This window comes from Ruditapes philippinarum, unplaced genomic scaffold (assembly GCF_026571515.1).
Source record: "Ruditapes philippinarum isolate M1 unplaced genomic scaffold, ASM2657151v2 ctg275_1_1_1_1, whole genome shotgun sequence".
Classification (NCBI taxonomy): domain Eukaryota; kingdom Metazoa; phylum Mollusca; class Bivalvia; order Venerida; family Veneridae; genus Ruditapes; species Ruditapes philippinarum.
This window is the reverse complement of record NW_026852998.1, coordinates 616,947-637,491: the sequence shown is the minus strand read 5'-3', so window position 1 is coordinate 637,491 and position 20,545 is coordinate 616,947. Positions and strand designations below refer to the sequence as shown.

The window sequence follows — 20,545 nt, the reverse complement described above, 5'->3', positions numbered from 1 at the left end:
CTGGTGGTTTTTCTTTGTTGTTGTTGTTTCTACTATAAGCGATGGTCCTGGCGGAAGTTCATAGTTATAGCATAGCTATTGCCACATTCTGCCGTGAACCAAATGGTGAATACCACTGGATGAGTTCAAAAAGAACAAATTTATTTAATGAAGACTCCTTCATTCCTATTTTGCCACATAAACGGTATAATTTATCTACACCTATATGCCTATAGAAATAATGCAAGTTTGGGCTTTTATCAGAAGTATAAATATCCAAAAGTCTAAGTCTCCGATGTTTAAGTCGTGTTTAAAATTGAATGACGCATAAAAAATGACATCAAAACAAAATCCCAAACAGTCTAATTTTCCTGTAAGAGATAGAGGATATTCAAGTGTTGTTTTTTCCCCTATAAATACAAGATTTATTCTCATCGACTGTATGAAAATAAATATTTCATGAGTGGCGGTAGTCACGAGTGAAATATGATACTTTTCTTACCATAAGATGAAAATAAATCCTTTATTTATAGAAAAAAAACTTGAATTTTCTGTTTATGATATACATTTTTTTTCCTTTTCTTAACATTACAATTTGAAATATTTCCCTTAAATATTGTGTATTGGCTGAAGAAAGTAGTCCAGTAAGACATCGGTGAAAATAAGGAAAATATGTTCCACTGCAGTGAAAAATACTCATTTTATTTAATGATTTTTTCTCAATAAATTATTTCATTTATAAGTATATAATAAAACGGTATATTTGTCCGCCAAGAACGATTTTCGCACGACAACAGGTCAAATGGGAAGCTTCAATTAATGGTGGCCTTTCATTTATTCAAAGGTGGACATTGCAATAGGTTAAACTGCGCGTATGTTACGGTCTGAAGTAGGAAAATTAATTAATAATCAATTAGTTTCGTGTACTTGGAGATGGAACAGGCCTGTATATATATATCCGGATTCATTTTTAATCTACCATCACAATTTTCCCATCAGGTGTGTTATTCTTTTTATGTTTTTTCCTCATACACAAGCAGCAGGTTTCATCATCATCATCATCATCATCATCATCAACAACAACAAAAACATTCTGTTTTGTAAAAGTGCAAACGATAACAGAAACTTCGCTTTAATTTAATAGTAAGAACAAAATGCCAGATGTTTCGCTTAGTGAACAAAGGTTTAAATAGGAAGTATGTCCCTTTTATCTCAATCCACAAAATTATATCATTCTAAAATAATTGGTAAAAAGATAATAAAGTTCAGTTAATGTTCAAGTGGATTTAGTTACCACATCTCTTTATATATACGGAAAGTACATTTATTATTACAGTACTTCTATAAAATGATGTTTGAAATGCTTTGGTAACACAATTATATCTTCAATGATAAGAGTGAATGATTCATCGATTGTCAATACTTTAACTTGTCACTGCAGATATCGATAACTCTAAACCAACTGTTACAGCGGTAATTAGTCACAGCAGATGAGGTAAGCTCTAAAAGTGCACAATTCATATAGGTGGTTTAACTTTTTTATTCACAGAATCGATTTTTTCACACATTCAAAAGTCATGATTTGAACAAGACATGTGACACACGTGTCGTCATAACAAAATGACAAATCATTGAAATCTTATTTGACAAAACCAACATAATGGGTTTGCGACCAGCATGGATCCAGACCAGCCTGCGCATCCGCGCAGTCTGATCAGGATCCATGCTTTTCGCCATCAGTTTCTCTACTTGTAATAGGGTTTGTAAGCAAACAGCATGGATCCTGATCAGACTGCGCGGATGCGCAGGCTGGTCTGGATCCATACTGGTCGCAAACCCATTATGTTGGTTTTGTCGTGACGCGGCTCAGATCATTGAAATCTTATGTGACAAGCTTATATATTTTTACCTAGTTTGTAATCATCATTCTATATTTCTTCACCAAAATGACAGCAACAACAACAAATCAGTTTATAAACTTTATTACATTATATGTGATAACAAAATATTAAAACAATAAATATAATAAATTATCACAATAGAAAAAAACATTATGCAAGATGTCTATATCACGATTACTTTGATTAAGAATATTCAAGTATTTGTGCACAATATTTTAAAATGTGTGTATGGAATTTAAAAAAAACTGTTTCCCAAAAGTTTATTTAACAAAACGTCGTGATATTGAAGTACAGATAGATCAAGCTATTGGTATCTTAAACATATTAACAAAGGTGTATCAATTGTACATTTCCACTTATCATATTCATGTCATCCTTCAAAAATGTGTTCAATTTAAAGCTTAGAAAAACAAGCGAGATCTTAAAACAACATAATATAACGTTTAATATTCATTGAAGACAAATATCACATAAAACCATTGCTCCCATTTGTGGTTAATTACAAATACCTCTCCTACTCATTCATACTATTTTACAATACTGAGATCATTAGTGGACGATATATGTATATCAAAATATCTACAACCATATGTGTACTATCACAAAAACCGACCTAAAACTTTCATTTACTACTTAATATGAGCTTTTCTTAAAAAGTCGAAAATTACAAAAAAAGCTTAACGTAGTTAGAAATTTTACTATAGATATGTATTTTTTATACAACAAAGTATGCATTCTTGCATAAAATAAACCATTTCAATGTAAAAAGGTTTGAGCTAAACGCAAATCACTGACAAAATTACAGACACAGTCCAATTAATAGTCTCTGTTCTTTAATATAACAAGTTCTGAGCAAAAGAATACATATGAAGATTTAATGTGCTTCAACACACAATATGAATGCTCCACTTCGGGAATTTTGAATGTAAGTAAGATATGTTGCACCAATACTGTACAAAGGACCGCTTGCGACAGTGAGCAACAGGTTTGCCCATTTCCATCTGACATATTTCATAAAAGTCTGGGTCTTTAGCCTTACAATATGCCGAACGTTTCGCGTTTATGTCATTTCAGTACGACAGTACAGTGACGGCCATTGTGTACATAAATTGTTTTTGCAACTTCACATCCGCTGTGTAATCTCTATCCACTGTGAGTGTCGATCAATGTACATACCGATCCATTGCGTATGTCGATTCCATGCGTATGTCAATCTATTGCGTATGTCGATTAACTGCGTATGTCGATCAACTGCATATGTCGCATGCATTGCAATACATTGTCCAGTATAGATATTATTTAGCATCAGTCCACTTCACATTCGGTATCTGTCTCCTCGTGTAAAGATTCCTACAAGACAAAACAAATAATTATACCAACTTCTACTAATTCTATCATATCACTAACAGGTGTCTCATCTTTGACACATTATTTTTTAAAGCAAGTAAAACATATGTGAATGAAGTCCTAGAGTCAAAAACCTAATAAACATGGTCTGAAGTAACAATAAATTAGAGAGGAGAAAATGAAATATCTTTAACTTCGTAATATAAGGATTATTCCTCTTTGAGAAGTGTAACAATTTGGTGTATCACTCACCCATCCATTTGGTTGTCGCTGTATCCAGGGTTTTAAAGTAGAAGAGAAGTAACGTGTGGCATGAGTCTTCATAATTCTGCCCGCTGTCTTGCCAGCACCGGCGATATCCATTGTTGCTTTCATTAGGTAAGTGTACCAGGCTACCTGTAAGTTTATATAAATAATATATTATCAAAGGTTTCTCATTCAAATAGGAATTGAATACCTATGTATTCAATAGATAGTTTAAAATACCTTTACAATATAATCATTTGAAATAGAAAAGGTTATAATCATTTGAAATAGAAAAGGTGTGTATCACTGTTGTCCGACATGATATGTTAACATTGGAGACAGACGAGATACGAGACAGCCGAGATATGAGACAAACGAGTTATGAGGAAAGGGAAATGATGACAGTGGACCACCTTTTGGCAAAGAGGAAAGTGAAATAAAATGAACTCGAAGGTATTAGAATGAATGATATAAAGTCACTAAGAATAACAGTCTGATGTTAATTACTAACCTGTTCCCAGCCTACAGTATTTGAGATCTCACGTTGAACAACTTCTCTAAACGTGCTGTAATCTTGGGACCGGATGATTTTACAGATGATAGGCAGTACTACTGATGAAAACTGAACTCTGTTTTGACTCTGCAAATTAATACAATATTATAAAGCTATTATCAAAATATTCTCTATTTGATAGGTATAATAAAATAAAAGGCAAATGTCATGTATTTGTATTTATAATACTCTGACCGTGACAAAAACGAAAGAGTGAGGTAATCATTACAAAAAGAAACTACATTTTGAGCATATGAACTAGGTAATCAAGAAAACGTCTTACTCGAGCCATTAAAGTGCCATCAATTTGGTCACCAAAACGCCTGAGCTCCCTTAATAGCTCTTCTTCCAGTTCTGTAATGATAAAGGTCACGTGTATGTGATAATAATTTCATTGGTTTAGTAAGATTATTTTATTCATTATTAGAGATAAATGTAATAGAAATTTGCCATTTAGAAAATTGTTAATATTAAAACATATGTGTTGGAAAACATAAGAAACTATAAAAAAAACATTTATAAGTGCATCTAATACATAATAACTGTTCATATGACAGTTTTTGGTGACGAATGATAATCATTTACAATTACCTGAACGTCTTCTAGGTTGATTACCAACTCTGAAGCCTTCAACTTCCTCTGATGAACCGGCACTCTCGGACTCGATCCTGCCGGCGATACTATCACCAATGGCAGCAAGTCGCTTAGCAACATCATCCACGCGACGTTGCTGCTCGTGCTCGGAGATCTCAGCAAACTCTACCTCACTCTCTTCAACACATCGGACACAAGGTGGCGCATCTGAAATACATTAGTTCTGTTTAGTCTAATATAGTTTTAATTCTTTACATAAGCTTCTATAAATACAGTACATATCTTTAGTTATATACATGTAGTACATACAGTGTACACTAATCTTAATATAATTATGTATCTTTATACTGTAATGTGTAACATACTAAGAATTTTTATTGAATAAAGATGAAGAACAAAAATATTCAAGTTAACCTACCGGCGTAATCAAGTCCGTCGATTTCTACAGTTGGAGACAAATCACTTCCGTGTGCGCCACGTGCATGATGACCATCTGTGGAAGGTGAATTTCTGTCAAAACTTCTTGGTTTAAACTTTTTCAAACCTTCCAATCTAAACTTGGACGTGTCCGGTCTAGGTCCCTTCTGGAAATTTGACGTGGCATTATCAGAAGTGCGACCCTCGGGGTCAATCAAACTTCCAAAAAGTTCGGTAATAGAGTCATCAGCTTCCATGAAATCTTCTTCAATCGTTTGCACATGCGTAGCCGTTGGCACGGTTTGATCTCTTTCTAAAGAACTAGGTAAACTAGGGCTACTATGTGGTTCACCGCTACTTTCTTTTTCCTGGTTCTTCTTGTATTCTTGAAATATACAGACAAATATGTTACTATAAAATGGGATAAATAACCATACTCTTTTTTTCTATTTTATATGGATAAGCTGTTATGATTATATAAAGACCTTCCTGTTTAACATGACCTAATTTCATGAATTGTTTCAAAACTATAACAAAAAAAAACAACATATATACATGTTATTAATTCAAATCTTAAATCAATCAAATATTTTCAAATACCATTTGGCTTTTTTTCTGACTGCATTAGATTTATTACAAACATCAGTCTTATTTATCTCTACTTATTTGCATGTCTTTACTACGTATTAAGATAGTTTATCTTATCTCATATCAAAATAAACATGTCGGGTAATCTAATATACTTTCAATATTTGATCCGGATTATTAAAATATGACTCATAAGTATAAGTGTATATTTTATATCTACAGGTGGATGTATGTACCCAGGGGTTACGCATCAATGACGTCGACACCTATTTGATCAATGGATGACAAGTTTTAATTCAACTTCCTAGATAATGTGATTCACGGAAATAAAAAATCACAGACCAAGAAACATATTGACGTAATAACGCCTTGTATTGCAAATAATTCTTACTGAAATATTTGTATTAGATTAAATGATAAATTTGCACAGTTGCGTCACAAGAAATCAATAGTTGAAATCATATAATATTGTTATTTTAATAGGCATAATGTAAATTATAAATGTCGTATAATATTTTCAATATTTATTAGCTATGATACAAAGGTCTAGGTTTTGTATTCCATACCAATACAATAAATACAATAAATAAAGAAACAAAGAAATAATGAAGTATAGAAATAATGAATAAATACATGTAATAATAATAGCTCAAATTTGGAATTAACGCGCATTTAGCCCTATCACTAAAACAGATAACGCTTCTATGGTATTACACCCTTATTTCTCACAAATTTGGTTTTCAGCCATTGTTAAGGTCATATGATGACGTTCCAGCTAAGTTTACTTGTCAGGTGCCCCTTAGAGCATTACTTCAGGCACGATCGAGCATTACTTCAAGCACGTACACACCACCCAAGTAAACCACCAACGTATTGTAAGCTCTATCTTAGATTGATAATAATATTTGTTTGGATCAAATAAAGCCACAACTCCTAACATAAGTTTGGATAAAATAAAACCACTTTTCTTTGTATAAAAATATAACTCCTACATATATTTTACAAACTAGGACTCATTTTATCAACCTATTTTCCCTTCTGTTCCAACATGGTATGACATAATAGACTATCATAACGTCATACAATTATATCAATAGAAATATTATATAATAAATTTGTAATTGTTACTGTTGGTATCCCAGTCATGTTTACTTTGTAACTTGATATACATTATCATATCTTCTGAATAGATCTCAATATATCTTTCTAAAATTTACACATAAAGGCTTTAACGTAAGCTATTATGTAAACGAACAATTAAATCGTGCACGTACTTATATACAGGTAATACCCAGGAAAGATTACAAAAAACAAGGTTTGAATAAAACTAAAATGCACTTACTTGAAGGCGCCGCTTTTATCCTAAAACTGTTCCTCAGAGTTTTTAAGAAGCCAGGTCCTTTGTTAGGTTTTGAAAAACCACTATTAGTAACACCAGACTTGTGGTCGTCATTATTATTGTCTTCTATAACTTCTATATCAACATTAGGAGTTTTAAATGCGTCACGACTAGAAGATTGATTTGGTTTAACACGACCAGTTGGTCCCTTATATTTGCTACCATTCCCTTTATGTTTTTCATGATCCCTATTCTTTCTGAAAGTAAGGATGAGCCTTTCTTTCATTCTTTTAAAAGTACTTTTCTTTTTACGATCAGGTTGTATTGACCTCTGGTCTTCGTCTGTATCAGGAGAAGGGTAAGTGCCGGATTTCTGTGAAGCTGTTCTTTCAAAATCGCTCCGCGGTGCTTTTGCCTCCCGCTTACGGCGCCCAAGTTCGACAGGTTTCTTTTGAGGAACAACTGTTTCTGTCCTCGGAAGAGTGTTATACTTTGTCCGATCCACTGTCCGAACACCTTGTGGACCTCTTGTTGTGTTAGCACTAGATCCTAATGCACTTAATCCGTCCAGGTCATCGGTTGATTGACGGTTGGTGGCGATCTTATAGGAAGACGTTCGTTTGACTTTGTTTAGTTTCGGCGAGCGTTTCTTACCAGCCACCATATTAGGATTTGTATTCACGTAGTCCTTCTCTTCAAACTTCTTTGGCGTTGTACTAGAGCCATTCGCTAGCAACGAGACCCGCGTGCCATTTGACAGAAGTGAGTCCCTCTTTGTCATGGGTATCGTTGGATTTCTTTGTATGTTCGTCATTATTGAGTCACGTGACCTCGCTGGAATGAGAAAACAAAATTTTACAACTTCTCTCGAAGACTACTAATATGTTTACAATGTATACACGAGATCACCCTTGAAACATACTATAGTGTATGGAAAACACTGATATTATATATATTTGTTTCCATTTGTATACTCATTCATTAATCAATATATTTAACCTGAGAATTAGATTCCTTAATTAATTAAACGTAAAATCCTGTATACAGTATGTCCATAATAACGAAAGGATTAAATCAATAGTGTTTTAAAAAACATGCATGATTCACGTACAGATAACATTCCGGGACAATGTGTAATTAATTAGGACAAGAAGCATTGCTATCTTACAAGTCAATCTTAAGTTTAAACAATGCGTTCATGTTTAACAGATAATGGAGAAAAAAGATAAAAAAATTAACTTTTCAAAAGTCCATAACCTTCTATATGTTTTACTTTAAAATAACATCAGTAAAGTAAACACGAACACTAGATTCACAAGTGACATACAAAATAAATTCTGAATATTTAAACATACAGTTAAAGATTTGTTTGATTTCTTAAGTCCATTTTATTACAATAAAACACTAAAAACAGTTATATTTTAAAACATTGGTCTGTTATTTAATACTTCAACTAGGTGTATTAAATTTAAGCTAGTTTAAAGAGTTCAATGTTGATTAAACTAAACATGACGCCAACTTATTCCATGTACAATAAATATTCGAGATCTATGTAACCCATCCACATATTTCATTTATCTAATGAGGAAAGAGAAATCAGATTAAGCACCCGGTAAAAAAAGATAAAAAAAAGTTAAAATGTACATATCAGATAATCAACCGAACTATATCAGTAATTAAGCGGAAACACCAACCATTTCTCAAACTATGGAAGAATATGAAAGTAAAGTCTTCTTTAAAACATCATAAAATAATACCTTCTGTTTTCCCGTGACCCATTTAGCCGTCTGTCTGTATTAACTTTATTTGTAAATAAATGGTCAAAATAAATAATCAACTAATTCAAAACTTAATAAGGTTCTTAACCCTCTATTTTCAAAAGAGGTCCTATTTGTACAACAAATGAAATGAAAATATTAGATCAATATCAGGCGTATGAATGTTAATGACCAAACTTCATAAAGAGTTTTATAGTCTCATAATATATAATGTATTTTTAGAACAACAAATTTCCCCAACGTTGACTATAAAGGAATTCTAAAATAATTCACGTGACTTGTGTCAAATTGGTTAAGCAGATGTCAACGTCCGTGTTTACTTTAATACAAAATCAATCCGGGTATACTGTAGCTCAGTGTGATAACTGTATGTCAAAACATGTTTGTCTTGATTCTGGGCCAATTCAACCATTGTAAGAAATATCATGAAAAGTGACGTACACCGTAAAACGGGTAATTTCCGATTTCTTGATAACCAGCCACAACACAATTTAATTATAATTATGATGATGGGTAGTTTACTTTATCAATGGTTTATGATGTAAGATAGATATATAAAGATATGACATTGTGTAAAACCGTTGGGTGGATCTACTTTCTCTTTGGGTCCAACTCTTTGTTGTATGCCTGTCGTGACGTTATTTGAAATAACCTGGTTAAAATTGGAAGATGAGGCGGGGGTGAGATGAGATGGGTATCGTTCCACCCGATAGATTAACATTCACCAATGATAAACAATGTGTCATCTTTCTTTTATTTTTTCAAAATGGTGTCATTTACAACACCTGAAATTTTAGCATAATTAATTTGACAGATCAGACTTGAACTACGAGTTATATACAAAATCTTACCTCATGTTATACAAACTCAAATTATCAATTAAACGTATTCCAGAATAGTATCTTGCACTCTGTTCACTTAAACAACGGGAAAACCCGAATTAACTTGTCACTATGTTTGTGACACAGAAAAGACATAACATTTTTTCTAAAAATAGAACTATACAGGTGTGTTGTCACATCCGGTGTAATACCTGTTAAATGATTCGTCATTGTCGCGTGTCGATACAAAAATAAACTACACATAAAAAGAAATTTCAAAAATAGGTATATCGTATTTAGTAAGAGCAGATTAAACAAATATTAAGGCGGCAAATTATTATATAATGCTTACGTAGTTATATTCTAACTTTGGGATATACAGTTAAAAGAATGAATGAGTTTACTATAAAAAAATAAATAATGATTATGTACACATTCATATATAGACCATTACATACATTACATACAGATCAATTATAGAAAACCATGTATAAGTTGTACAATAAATATTATTTACAACATTATAAAAGCATTCAAATAATTTCATTGACAAATACAAATATTTAATGATCAACAATATTTTTTGTCCAATCACATTGCAGTATTTTTCAAATTTCTGCTTAGTCTAACTTTGGTTAATGTGTATTAACTAAATAAAATTCACTTAATCTGTCGTCTAACCGCAGTCTAACAAATTTCAATAATGCATTATACTAGGGAGGAGTTAGAGGTATGGTTTACACTCTGATTTGTAAAATGTCAAGGTTAGCAAAACAATGCCAACATAAAAAAATAGGCGAGGTCAGGTGTTTCTAAATGTGAGGATACAATCAATTGATTTATTACATAGATAATACATGTTGGGCACGCAGAGACAAATGATTACTAGTACATAGTAACTTTTTATATCCTTTTAACTCTAAGAAAAATGTCTGTTATAAATTGCTTCAAGTGTTGTAAACTTTATATTTTCCAAAACATTATTTTTTTTCACTTGATAGGAATGAACTGCATTAACAATCATTGATATTAAGAATACAATGATTACATTTTTTGGCTGGAAAACTCATTGTAAATGGACCCCCTCCACCTGTAAAAACAGAAAAATAAAAAAAAATGAACTGTTTTTCAAATGAGCAAATCAATAGGGATTTTAAATGTTAGTGAATAACTTGAATCTATATAACGAACTTGTATCAATTAATAATCTTTAATGTATTTTCTCACATTTTCCATTTATTTTGAAAGGATATACACATTTCATTAACTCCATTGTTAGGGTTTAAATGGATCGCTTCTCCAATGGTTCTCCTCTTATTTGTCTTGCAGGCGACAAAGAGTACAGTACAGAAATGTATCCTCAGCATGGGTTTCTATCTCCGCAGGTGTCCCTCAAGGTTCAATTCTTGGCCCCCTTTTGTTTCTTGTTTACATCAATGACATCGTAAATGACATATCTTCTAACATAAAACTTTTTGCGGATGACACGAGTTTGTATATAGTCGTAGATAATCCACTTACTGCAGCAACCAGTCTTAACTCAGACTTAGATCGGATACATTCTTGGGCCAATACTTGGCTTGTTTCTTTTAATCCAGAAAAAACAAAAACAATTACTTTTTCAAGGAAATTATCTAAACCGTCTCATCCTTCACTTAGTTATAACTCTATTCCAATATCTCAGGTCACATCACATAAACATCTTGGTGTTACTTTATCTCATGATGCCCGTTGGAAAACCCATATTCATCTATTACTTGATAAGGCCTGGAAAAGAATCGGACTACTCAGAAGTTTTAAATTTCTTTTATCACGAATAAGTTTAGAACGCATGTATTATTCATTCGTCCGCCCACTTCTTGAATATGCTGATGTAGTCTGGGATAACTTAACTGACGAACTAAATAAGGAAATAGAATCCGTTCAAAATGAAGCAGCAAGAATAGTCGCAGGCGCTACCAAACTATGTAATATTAACAAGCTTATCAGTGAACTTGGGTGGGAATCATTAGAAAATAGAAGAAATAAACATAAATTAATCTTATTGTATAAAATGAAAAACCATATATCACCTTCTTATCTTTCAAATCTTCTAACTCCCACCCAACAAAGTACATATAACCTTAGACATATTGACGATTTAACTCCAGTTCCAACCAGAACACTTTTATACTCAAAATCTTTTCTACCTTCTACTATTCGCACCTGGAATTCTCTTCCTGAAACTCTACGATCTAGTCCAACTTTAAACATATTTAAGTCCAAAATAACCCCGAACATCAAAAGACCACCGTCTTACTATAATACAGGCACACGTAAAGATCAAATCCTTCACACAAGATTAAGATTAGGATGTAGTTCATTGAATGAGGATCTGTTCAGAAGGTCTATTGTGGAAAGTCCAACATGCACATGTGGAATGAGAGAAACTGTATCTCACTTCTTATTGCAATGTACCAAATACAGAAATATACGCGAAAGATTTCTCACTAATTTAAATTGTCCGGCTACAGTAAATAATCTTCTTTACGGCAACGAACATCTCTCTTCTGATGAAAACAAAACCCTCTTTCAGAATGTCCAAAAATTTATTACACAATCGAAGCGCTTTTTGTAAGAATTACTATCAGTGTGAATAAACTTGGTCTTTCCGTACGCTCATATTTCCTTACATGTTAATCTTAATTATTTAACTCCGATATATATATTCAATCATACCTTTCCTTACATTCTTCCTTTCTTTTAGCATTTCACCATAATTTACTTTAGATTTTCTATAGTGATAATTTAACAATATATTATTCTCTTATTCTTTGTTGTACATTCAAAGAGCTTACATCTAACCGCAACATTTTTGTATCTTTATCTTGAAAATTACTTTTACTGGAGAGGAATTGATATAAGTATTGTTTTACTTGTTTTCCAATCCAGTCTGAATTACATTGTTGTGCAATGTTTGTAAATGTCATTTATGTACAATTTATTGAATAAATAAAGTTTAAACTAACTCCATTGTTTTTACCTAATTGCATCGTTTTCCTCGCTGTTTTTTCCAGATATATTATAAACATGATAGTCTTACAATAGATAAAGGTATAAATTCTGTGACATTTCAATAAAAAATGTGCCTGGGCCATTTATTTAGCTTATCTAAATGTGACATGTTAGCAACTTGACAAGGTGTAGTCATGTTGTAGAGCGAAAGGGCGGAGCTATAGGTGATTTAGAGAAATGCCTTGTTGTTGGTTGAAAAAAATAATGTTGATCATTAAATAGGTTAATGTTTAATAATATGCATTAACAAAAATAATTGGTCGCCTGCCTGCGGCAGGCTTGACCAATTATTTTTGTTAATGCATATTATTAAACACTAACCTATACATAATTTTTTGAAAAATAAGGAAAATTTAAATGGCCTATATTGAGAAATTAATTAAACTCGGTTAATAAAAAAATAAAAAGAGATCACTCTTATTAATTAATTTGCGAACCCAAATGAACGTCATAATTATTTATGAATCGTGTTCAAGTGTCTATGCATTTTAGATATAAAGCCCACGAAATGTGTGCTTTATTAAATATACTTTAAACAATTAACAATTAAATGTTGGATCAGATTACTAAAATACATTATTCTATTGAACAAAATGAATTCCATTACATGTATTTACAAAAAAAAATGTATGAATTCGGATTGTTCTAAGCTACATTTGTGTTTCAAATTATTTATGTCCAATAGAATTGCAGTATTTCGAATGAATAATAACACATTTACTATGGATTAAATCAGTCTAGTAAATCGACAGTTTCATAAAAATAATTTCAAACACTAAATTGGGTAAGGTTTATTAGTAAGCATTTACTACATTAATTGGTCGGACGGTAGCCGTTCTTGGCCAATTTCATTTTGGAAATGCTTACTAATGAACACTAACCTATACGTAAATTTGTGTTCATGACTATACAACATCGTAAAATATACGTACGCGTTTCTAAATAACTTCACAAATTATCTATACTACGTTTAAAAAAAAATACATTTAATAATGAGATTAAAATAAAAATAGTATTGAATTAAATTGAAATAATAAAAATAGTGTGATAAAATTGCACTTACTGAATATTGAAAATTAATACTATAGATATATAATTCTAGAATTATTTTCAAACAAAATAAACATGCAATTATTCGAATAAAATAAACATGCATATTAATGTGTCTGCATATGTACATATAGCGCAGCAATGTGTTGTTTTTTGTTGTTGCTGTTTTTAAATAGGTACAGACATATAAGTAATACAGATTCCCAGAATTTCGACCCAAAAATCACTGTGCCCTTGATGACTGTGGCTATGACGCAAGTAGTATGTTTACATAGCGAATTCAAATATGTGGGTGAATTATATGTATTAAATATGTCATTACTTTTGTAGCTATTTTTGTATTCATTTTAAGTTGTTTTATCATGTTTATCTCCATGCCATAAAAGTACATTATACTTTATCCCTCTGCGGTAACGCTCCTTCGGAGGGGTTATGATATTTTAAATGATATAAAAGATAAAGCAATTGCCAGTTCCAGGAAAAACAACTTTTTGGTGCACGAGTTGCAAGGCACCAATACATGGGGCTTCATAATGTTCTCATCTTTTTAATTGGATAGGCGGAAAAGAGTATGGGGGCAAACTCGCGACCCTCATATTTGTAGTGGGTAAATGTGTTGTACATGTACCAGTCTCGCGACCCTCATATTTGAAGCGGGAAAATGTGTTGTACATGTACCAGACTCGCGACCCTCATATTTGTAGCGGGAAAATGTGCTGTACATGTACCAGACTCGCGACCCTCATATCTGTAGCGGGAAAATGTGCTGTACATGTATCAGACTCGCGACCCTCATATCTGTAGTGGGAAAATGTGCTGTACATGTATCAGACTCGCGACCCTCATATCTGTAGCGGGAAAATGTGCTGTACATGTACCAGACTCGCGACCCTCATATCTGTAGCGGGAAAATGTGCTGTACATGTATCAGACTCGCGACCCTCATATCTGTAGCGGGAAAATGTGCTGTACATGTATCAGACTCGTGACCCTCATATCTGTAGCGGGAAAATGTGCTGTACATGTACCAGACTCGTGACACTCATATCTGTAGCGGGAAAATGTGCTGTACATGTACCAGACTCGCGACCCTCATATCTGTAGTGGGAAAATGTGCTGTACATGTATCAGACTCGCGACCCTCATATCTGTAGCGGGAAAATGTGCTGTACATGTATCAGACTCGTGACCCTCATATCTGTAGTGGGAAAATGTGCTGTACATGTATCAGACTCGCGACCCTCATATCTGTAGCGGGAAAATGTGCTGTACATGTATCAGACTCGCGACCCTCATATCTGTAGCGGGAAAATGTGCTGTACATGTACCAGACTCGCGACCCTCATATCTGTAGTGGCAAAATGTGCTGTACATGTATCAGACTCGCGACCCTCATATCTGTAGTGGGAAAATGTGCTGTACATGTATCAGACTCGTGACACTCATATCTGTAGCGGGAAAATGTGCTATACATTGATTAGACTTCGCGACTGCTCTTCTTACTCTATGGTCAGCTATCAAAATCACAAAAGCAGCGGACCATGGTGGTGGTGGTGGTGGTAGTAATTTACCCTCAGTATCACGACAGTAAGCTACATGGAATTCACCAGAGCACAGTTCAGCCACCGCTTCGTTTCTTGGACAGGCTGTCAAGCAGTTTACCAGGACCAGTTACCTTCACTTCCGCAAGAAACTGATAATTAACTTCTTTATATGCCAGAGTAGAGTTACTGTGCGAATGACCGTGGAAAAAATCACAAAAAAGTGACCTGCATCGTCCGGGAAATGACCTGGGTCCTCACGAATTTAATACCATAAAAATGGGTGTTAGGGTAAGTCCGAGTCAGGCCTTATGTACCAGAGTGACTTACACTTAAACGAAGACTGTACATTATATGTGGAATGAATTTTGCATATATAAAACTATAATTCAATGTGCATGATTGAACCTTAGAATATTTTAATTTTTAAAGTTCAAATGGTAAAGTATTCGGGTTTGCAGGTAAAAAGGAGTTTATTCAATTAGATTTGAGATAAATGTTGAAAAAAACAACAAATGTCGATGGCTAATCGGGGAATTTTATTCTGTCAATGAGCAATATATAACTAAAACGTTTTACTCGAAAGTTGGGGGGGGGGGGGGGCGAGGAGTGTGGGTATGTTTGATTCATTTTTAATAGAAAATATATTTATCTATCAAGTGAATTAGTCAAAGTCTACGGTAATAAACACGTACTGTACCACAACACCTTTTTTCTAGTTAATTAAATACAACATTTTCTGTCGGTGATCTTTTCTGGACTTTCTCGCTGCCAACCAAAAGCGTCGATACATTCAAAGCGACGTCTTGTATAAAGTGAAGAAAGCCAACAAACAACCTTCCTTTGGGCTTCTGCTTTTACCCATTTTAAATTAATGACAAAGTTCTATATGGAGAATTCGAAAATACCAATTAAAATACAACACATGTCATGGGCCAGTTTACATGTACATTAAATAACTTTATTTAGATAATCAGTCAATTGTTATATTGATAAATAACCGCAAGCTTGACCTTTTTCTTCTGCCCTGAACATACTTTTTTGTAAAATTCATGTACAATGTTGGGTTGCATAGTACGGGTCATGTACCGGTTGTTCCCGGATTTGATGCAGGTGCAATCTGTAAATTGTAACAAATGATGAAGAACAAATAGTAAAGAACTCAGTGACATGTCATCCACACATTCCTTGCGATATTGATAGATAATGGAGACGCTAAATTATGGAACGCCGTGACTGTCTTATGCTATCAATGTTTTTGCTATCTTGTGAAATGATGATATTATTTTGTCATTTAAGCATATTAACATGTGCAAATTACATCATATCTTGTCTAAAGACAATGCTGACTTGTTCAAACAGCATGTTAACTTGTCGAATAATCATTATGACATGTGCAGACAACATGTTAACTTGTCAAAGTATCATGATGACTTGTGCAAACGACATGTTAACTTGTCAAAATATCATGATGACTTGTGCAAACGACGTGTTAACTTGTCAAAATTTCATGATGACATGTGCAAACAGCATGTTAACTTGTCGAATTATCGTGATGACATGCTCATAATACCTTAACAAGTTAACATGTGTTTTGCACAAGTCATCACGATTTTTTTGACAAATTAACATGTTGTCTGCACAAGTCATCATGATAATTTGACAAGTTAACATGTCGTTTGCACAAGTCATCATATTTTGACAAGCTAACATAGCATTTGCACAAGTCATCACGATACTTGGACAAGTTAACATGCTGTTTGCACATGTCATCATGAAATTTTGACAAGTTAACATATCGCTTTCACAAGTCACCATGATACTTGGACAAGTTAGCATGTTGTTTGCACATGTTATCACGATGATTTGACAAGTTAACATACTGTTTGCACATGTCATCATGAAATTTTGACAAGTTAGCATGGCATTTGCGCAAGTCATCATTATACTTGGACAAGTTAACATGTAGTTTGCACAAGTCATCATGATACTTGGACAAGTTAACTTGCTGTACGCACATGTCATAACGATAATTCAACAAGTTAACATGCTGTTTACACATGTCATCATGGAATTTTGACATGTTAGCATGGCATTTGCACAAGTTATCATGACTTTGACAATTTAACAGTACGTTTTGACATGTCAGCATGATACAAGATAACATGTCATTTGCACAAGTCATCACGATTCTTTGACAAGTTCACATGTTGTCTTCACAAGTCATCATAGTTATCAGACATGTTAACATGCTGTTTTCACAAGTCATCATGATACTTTGACAAGTTAACATGCTGTTTGCACATGTCATCACGATAATTCGACAAGTTAACATGTCGTTTGCACAAGTCATCATTATACTTTGACAAGTTAACATGGCGTTTGCACAAGTCATCATGACACTTTGACAAGTTAACATGCTGTTTGCACATGTCATCACAATAATTCGACAAGTTAACATGTCGTTTGCACAAGTCATCAGTACATTTTGACAAGTTACCATGTCATTTGCACAAGTCATCATTATACTTTGACAAGTTACCATGTCATTTGCACAAGTCATCACGATACTTTGACAAGTTAGCATGTTGTCTGCACATGTCATCATAATAATTTGACAAGTTAACATGCTGTTTGTACATGTTAGCATGTTCTTTTGACAAGACATGATGTAAATTGCACATGTTAACATGCTCAAACGACAAAATAATATCATCGTTTCACAAGATAAAAAAAAACATTGATTACATAAGACAGTCACGGCGTTCCATACTAAATATAGTAAAGAAATGTTACGCTTCAGACAATACCGCATTAGTATTTTCAATAGTTAAAGATACATGCATAGCCGCTAAAATCGTCGTGTTATTTGCAAATGTTTTAAAGAGAAGTCTTATTAATATGGTAACATATGGACCTTGATACTGTGTCCACATTGCACAACTATAAGAACATATTACATGTTAAGGTGTATTCTGTAAAAGAAATATTAAATTCTTGTTTCAGGCCAACATGACAAAAAGGAATAAACAATAGTCATCTATTGGTTTAGTAGTTATGATCAGTCTCGACTTGTAGGCAAAATCATTATCTAAATATTGGTCGGACAAGCTAGTAGGAGGCCGTATATTTGACCCCTCTGAGTTAAAATATGTCATCTACTAGCCCATCAACATCTACCACAACAAATCCTGGGACATTATGCGGAAGCATTCTCTCCTTATTGGCTGGGAAAGTTTTTTGTTGTCAAGTCGCCCTTCACACCAAGTCTTAGGTCTGTAGACTTCTTAAGCGTTATGTTATGATTGGTTAGATAAGCTTTTCATAGCCAAAGCCACGGTTGAACCCAATCATTTGAAGTCATCTACTAGACATGACTATAGCCTCCCAATATCAAGAGGGCCATATTCTAGTCATGACCAACGTCCATATCAAATCCTAATAGGACTGAAGGTCTTATAGTTCTCTAGTTATTAGAAAGGAAAGTTTTTTACGGACAAGGCTTTGGTTAGATAGACGTTTAATTTAATGACCCTATTATATACACCAGATAACATAATCTGACTGTAGGTCTACATTCTTTAGTTAATGGTCAAACCAGCTTTTTGTGGCCAAGGTGAAAGAAACTTTCAAACCAATACGGTCACCTACTAGCCATGACAACCTCCACAAATAATCTTAGGTCTGTAGGCCTAAGTGTTGTCTAGTTATTGGTTTATGGGGCTGGGGCGGATAGAAATTTAAGTTTGTTCCCGGGGCAATATCGGTACCCTTTGTTTGAAAACTTGACACTTCATCTTGGCACTTTCATTAGCCTATTAATGTATTTAAAACTGGCAACAAACCAAACGTAACCAGTTCGAAGAACAAATCAGACAGTTTTTATAGTCACAAGCAGAAAACAAAATGCAACATTTGTAACTTAGAAATAATTAAGTTACCTTGGTGGTGGTAGGCCTTAATTGCCCACGAATAAAACATCAATAAATACAACAAACAAAAGTTACAGATTTCTTAAGTATCTATCCCATTTGTCAAAGGAATTATTTATCATGTTGTTTGAGCCACTTGATCAAGACGTGATAATGCTAAGTTCACAGCAGCGTTGAGCCTAAAAAGTCCATTTAATTGCTTGCGGTAGCATCTCTAACAGTTAAAAAAGTATATCTGCACTTTTAATTGCACAAATTAATCATCAACTCATGACGTTTAAAGTATTAATTTTGCTGAGAATTCGGTTATCATTTGGACTATAGATGTATAAAGTGCAAATAAATCACGCATGAACGATAATGTTTTGCTTTTGTTATCGGCGTTCGGGAGTTTTCATGTAGACATAATAATAGCAATAACCTTAGTGCAGTAACGGGTCAAGTCCTTCTAAATTTTGATATTATAAGCAATATTAAAACTGTTCCAACAGTTTCTTCAAACTTGGCAAGTTGTTAGAATATATTTGTATGTATACGTATGTGTGTGAAATATATACTATATATTTATATATTACTACTACTTACTGGTCGGACAAGGTTTTTGTATGGCTGACAGACCTCAAAATCAATAGAGGATCATCTACAAGTCGTGACTAACCTTCACACCAAATCTTAGGACTTCAGGCCAAAGCGTTTTCTGTTGGATAAGCTTTTTTCCGCGACTGACACAAAACATAATGGGTGATACAATACCAAACCCATTTGCATTTCAGAACCAAATCTACACGAGTTGGCATTCGTCATCTAAAAATTTTAGAACACATTTCTCTTAATTAGTGAATATTATCAGGCGAATGGTCAAAATTTTTAGTTTAATTTGTCATGAAAATTCTTGTAATCATTCTCTCAATATAAATGACAAGAACATGTTGAACCGGGTGATGCTCCCCGAGAAGGTTTTGGACACAGGCAAGTATAATAAAATAAACAAAGGGCAAAAACTCCAAAATTAGGCAAGGCAGAGTTATTATTTATTTTTTGCACTGCAATTCCATTCAATGAGATCTATCTACCTATAAAGTTTCGTGATGATTATAGCTTCAGAGTTGTGTCCCGGGTAAAATTCAAAATGTAAAAATGAACAAAGGGCAATAACTCTAAAACTAGACAAGGCTGTGTTAAGGTTGTTTAGCATTGCAGTTCTATCCAATGAGATCTATCTACCTACAAAGTTTCATGATGATATCTTATAGTTTTAGAGTTATGTCCCTGACAAAAGGCAAAAAGTAAAAATAAACAATGGGCAATAACTTCAAAATAAGGCAAGGCAGAGATATGGTTCTTTAGCACTGCACTTCTACCTAATGAGACCTATCTACCTACAAAGTTTCATGTTGATATCTCT

At 33.5% G+C, this 20,545-nt stretch overlaps 1 protein-coding gene across 3 annotated transcripts; it reads right to left on the bottom strand.

Moving 5' to 3' along the window:
- Positions 1-1,945: 1,945 nt before the first annotated feature.
- LOC132730956 (uncharacterized) lies at positions 1,946-9,756 on the bottom strand. 3 transcript variants are annotated; one of them, XM_060717051.1, is made up of 8 exons: positions 9,594-9,756; positions 6,968-7,798; positions 5,039-5,422; positions 4,618-4,827; positions 4,310-4,380; positions 3,985-4,113; positions 3,480-3,623; positions 1,946-3,230 (listed from the first exon to the last, which is right to left on the bottom strand). In XM_060717051.1, exons 2-8 carry the CDS (start codon positions 7,776-7,778, stop codon positions 3,186-3,188), a joined length of 1,794 nt encoding a protein of 597 aa, XP_060573034.1. In that variant the 5' UTR covers positions 7,779-7,798; positions 9,594-9,756; the 3' UTR covers positions 1,946-3,185. The 3 variants fall into 3 exon arrangements, with proteins under 3 accessions (XP_060573034.1, XP_060573026.1, XP_060573041.1); XM_060717043.1 differs by lacking the exon at positions 9,594-9,756 and adding an exon at positions 8,722-9,029; XM_060717058.1 differs by lacking the exon at positions 9,594-9,756 and adding an exon at positions 7,964-8,018.
- Between the last annotated feature and the right edge of the window lie 10,789 nt (positions 9,757-20,545).